The 2955-nt window shown below is 60.7% G+C and overlaps 1 protein-coding gene across 1 annotated transcript in view; it reads left to right on the top strand.

The window, feature by feature from the left end:
• The window catches only part of IFFO1 (intermediate filament family orphan 1), a gene marked incomplete at its 5' end in the record, with an annotated part of 4384 nt that extends 1733 nt beyond the window's left edge, over positions 1–2651 (top strand). The window contains 4 exons of the mRNA XM_009698845.1: positions 461–587; positions 1302–1391; positions 1587–1717; positions 2549–2651. Coding sequence (XP_009697147.1) covers positions 461–587; positions 1302–1391; positions 1587–1717; positions 2549–2651 — 451 coding nt within the window. The remainder of the gene's footprint in view (positions 1–460; positions 588–1301; positions 1392–1586; positions 1718–2548) is intronic.
• Positions 2652–2955: the final 304 nt, after the last annotated feature.

Here is a 2955-nt window from a genome sequence, read left to right as displayed (position 1 = left end):
ACATCGAGCAAGACGCTGTCACCAGGCTCCCTGCCAGCGGCTGGGATGGGGAGGGCCGGGGTGGGCTGCGGTTCCCCTTCCCCAGGGAGGGTGAGATGGGAGGTGCTGCCGTGGGGTACGTACACCCTGTGCTCTGCGGTGCAGTGGGAATGACCCCCCAGGAGACCTGAGCCCACCTGTGCTGTGGATGGGAGCTGGTCTAGCTCCCCTCCTCTTGCCCCTCTTCCCACCTTTTGGGAGTCCCTGTCTGAATTTGCTGGGGCTCCTGACCACAAAGCCAGCCCCTTCCCCATCAGCTGTTGGGTTTGGGCACACTTGAGCTCATCCTGGCCAGACCTCCAAGAGCTGCAGCCTTGCCTGTGAGCGGGGGCAAGGCTTTCAGCACCAACATGGCCCCCTGCCTGCCCTGCCTACTGGGGTTTTCTGGCTGGGTGCTGACATGCTGTTCCCTTGCCCCCAGGAGGGAATATGACTTTGAGGATGACTGTGACAGCCTCACGTGGGAGGAGACGGAAGAAACGCTGCTCCTCTGGGAGGACTTCTCTGGATACGCCATTGCGGCCGCAGAGGTGCAGGGGGAGGTAACGGTGGTGTCAGGTCCCCTCGGGGATCCAGCCCTGGGTTGAGACACTCGGTCCTGCCTGAGCCTGGGAAGATGCTCCCTCAAAGACCAGACTTCAGCCCCTCCATCCCTTGCAGGCCTGTACAGTCGCTTCCCCTCTACACCCTATCTTTTCTACGTGAATATGTTACCACATCCTTGTGAAGGTCTCCTTGTTAGACAGACCGGGGACCTGTAGCCTGAAAGATGTGCTGAGGGCATGGTCCACATGTGTCAGGAGAGCCACAGCCCTCCCAGAAGAGGAGACCTCCTCTGGCTGGTCTGGTCTCTAGTGGTCCCTTGCTTGGGCTCTCCAGTCCGCCTGCCCACTGTGCAGCAGCACTGCCCAAACAGAGGCCTCAATGTCTGGCTAAAGCCCTCGCCATCCCACATCTTTGGCCCCTGGCAGTCCCCTGGGGATGTGTTGTGCGTGGGGATGGTCTGTGCCCTCCAAACCTGTGCGTTGCTGGGCTTGGTCTGGGCTGACGTATGCTCGCTGCCCAGCGTGGCGAGTCCTGGGTCTCTCTACCCAGTGTTGGCAGGACTGACTCGTGCCTGATTTATACTGCATCACTTATATTTCTTCCTCTTTTCCCAGTGCTGCCAGTTCTTTCTCTGATTTCTCTCTCTCTTGCCTTTGGTTCCTCATGTTGAACGCCTCCCTGCCTCTAAACATGGCATCTGCTCTCCCCAACAGCAGGACGACAGCCTGGAGAAGGTGATCAAGGACACAGAGTCGCTGTTCAAGAGCCGTGAAAAGGAGTACCAGGAAACCATCGACCAAATAGAGGTGAGAGGAGGGGGAAGTGGGGAGAACATGGCACAAAAGGGGGTGAAATGTGGGGACTGGGTCCCCAGGGGAGGGAGACACCGTGCTGGAGCAAGTGGTTGGTAATGGGGGGCAGCAGCCTCGGGTCTGGCCGTGCCCCCTGCCCTGCACCGCACCGTGCCCCAGGCTCATCTCTGCACCGTTTCCCTTGTGCAGCTGGAGCTGGCCACAGCCAAGAACGACATGAACCGGCACCTGCACGAGTACATGGAAATGTGCAGCATGAAGCGAGGCTTGGACGTGCAGATGGAGACTTGCCGGCGGCTCATCACCCAGTCTGGGGACAGGTGAGCTTCAGCGGGAGAGCTGGGATACCTGTGCTCTGGGCAAGAACTGGAACCAGGGTGGTGGCGAGTGGGAATTGAGGCACGGAGTAGTGCTCCTGCCCTGCCCTGGTGTGGCATGGGATGGAAATGTGCAGCATGAAGCGAGGCTTGGACGTGCAGATGGAGACTTGCCGGCGGCTCATCACCCAGTCTGGGGACAGGTGAGCTTCAGCGGGAGAGCTGGGATACCTGTGCTCTGGGCAAGAACTGGAACCAGGGTGGTGGCGAGTGGGAATTGAGGCACGGAGTAGTGCTCCTGCCCTGCCCTGGTGTGGCATGGGGAGAGGGCAGTTCCCAGAGGCTGTTGGACTCCTGGAGACCAGCCTGCACACAGGTGGTGGTGCCACTTCTGCAGAAGGTGGGCTGCACGCAGGAGTCAGTTTTGACGGGTGAAGCCAGACACCCCTGATGGAGAGAGGAGCCACCATTGTGCAGGGACATCATGTAGGTCCCCAGAGGCGTGTGGAGCCAGGGTGGCTCCAGGCTGGGGACCTCTGTGGTGGGTTTTCGCTGACCCCTAGCCTCACATGCCTTGGCAGGTCCTGCTCTGGGCAGGCCCCTCCAGCATCTCCCCCAGCCCTGCATCCTGCTCTGGGCTTCTCGGTCAGTGTCCTCTGGGACACCCTCCCCAGTAGCCAGGGATTCCCACAGACCCACGCATGCCCCAGGGGAGTGAGAGGGGCACTTCAGCTTCTCTCCTCCTTGCTCTGGTGCCCCCTACCCACACCAAACTGGGTCCTTTCCCTCCCCCTGGGTGATGCTGTGACCGCTGTCCTTTACTCTTCTCTGCAGAAAGTCTCCTGCCTTCACCCCAGCCTCCAACAGCGAGTCAGCCCCGAATGAGGAGAGCGAGGAGTCCGACCGCGACCCCCCCAGTGACGCTTCCATCAGATAATGAGGGGAGGCCCCACTCCCTCGGACCCCCTTCCTGGCACGGGGGTGCCCAAGCTGCACCTGGGAGAGACTGTCGGGAACGTGGAGCCACCGGTAAACATCTGTTGCCCAGGCTCACTCCCATTTTGGGGTGCTTGGCAGATCCTGCACCCCCCTGCCACCGGATGTCTTGCAAATGGGAATAGCTAGATAGACCTGAGGGCCCTCGCCTGGGCCGCTCAGCCTCCAGCCCCTTCTCTATTCCCTTCCCCTGCTTTGGTTAAACCACGGTTTGAGCAGGGAGGCTCCAAACCTGCCACAGCGGT

Source organism: Cariama cristata, unplaced genomic scaffold (assembly GCF_000690535.1).
Source record: "Cariama cristata isolate BGI_N322 unplaced genomic scaffold, ASM69053v1 scaffold37264, whole genome shotgun sequence".
In the NCBI taxonomy this organism is placed as follows: Eukaryota; Metazoa; Chordata; class Aves; order Cariamiformes; family Cariamidae; genus Cariama; species Cariama cristata.
This window is presented reverse-complemented; position numbering and strand designations above follow the sequence as displayed.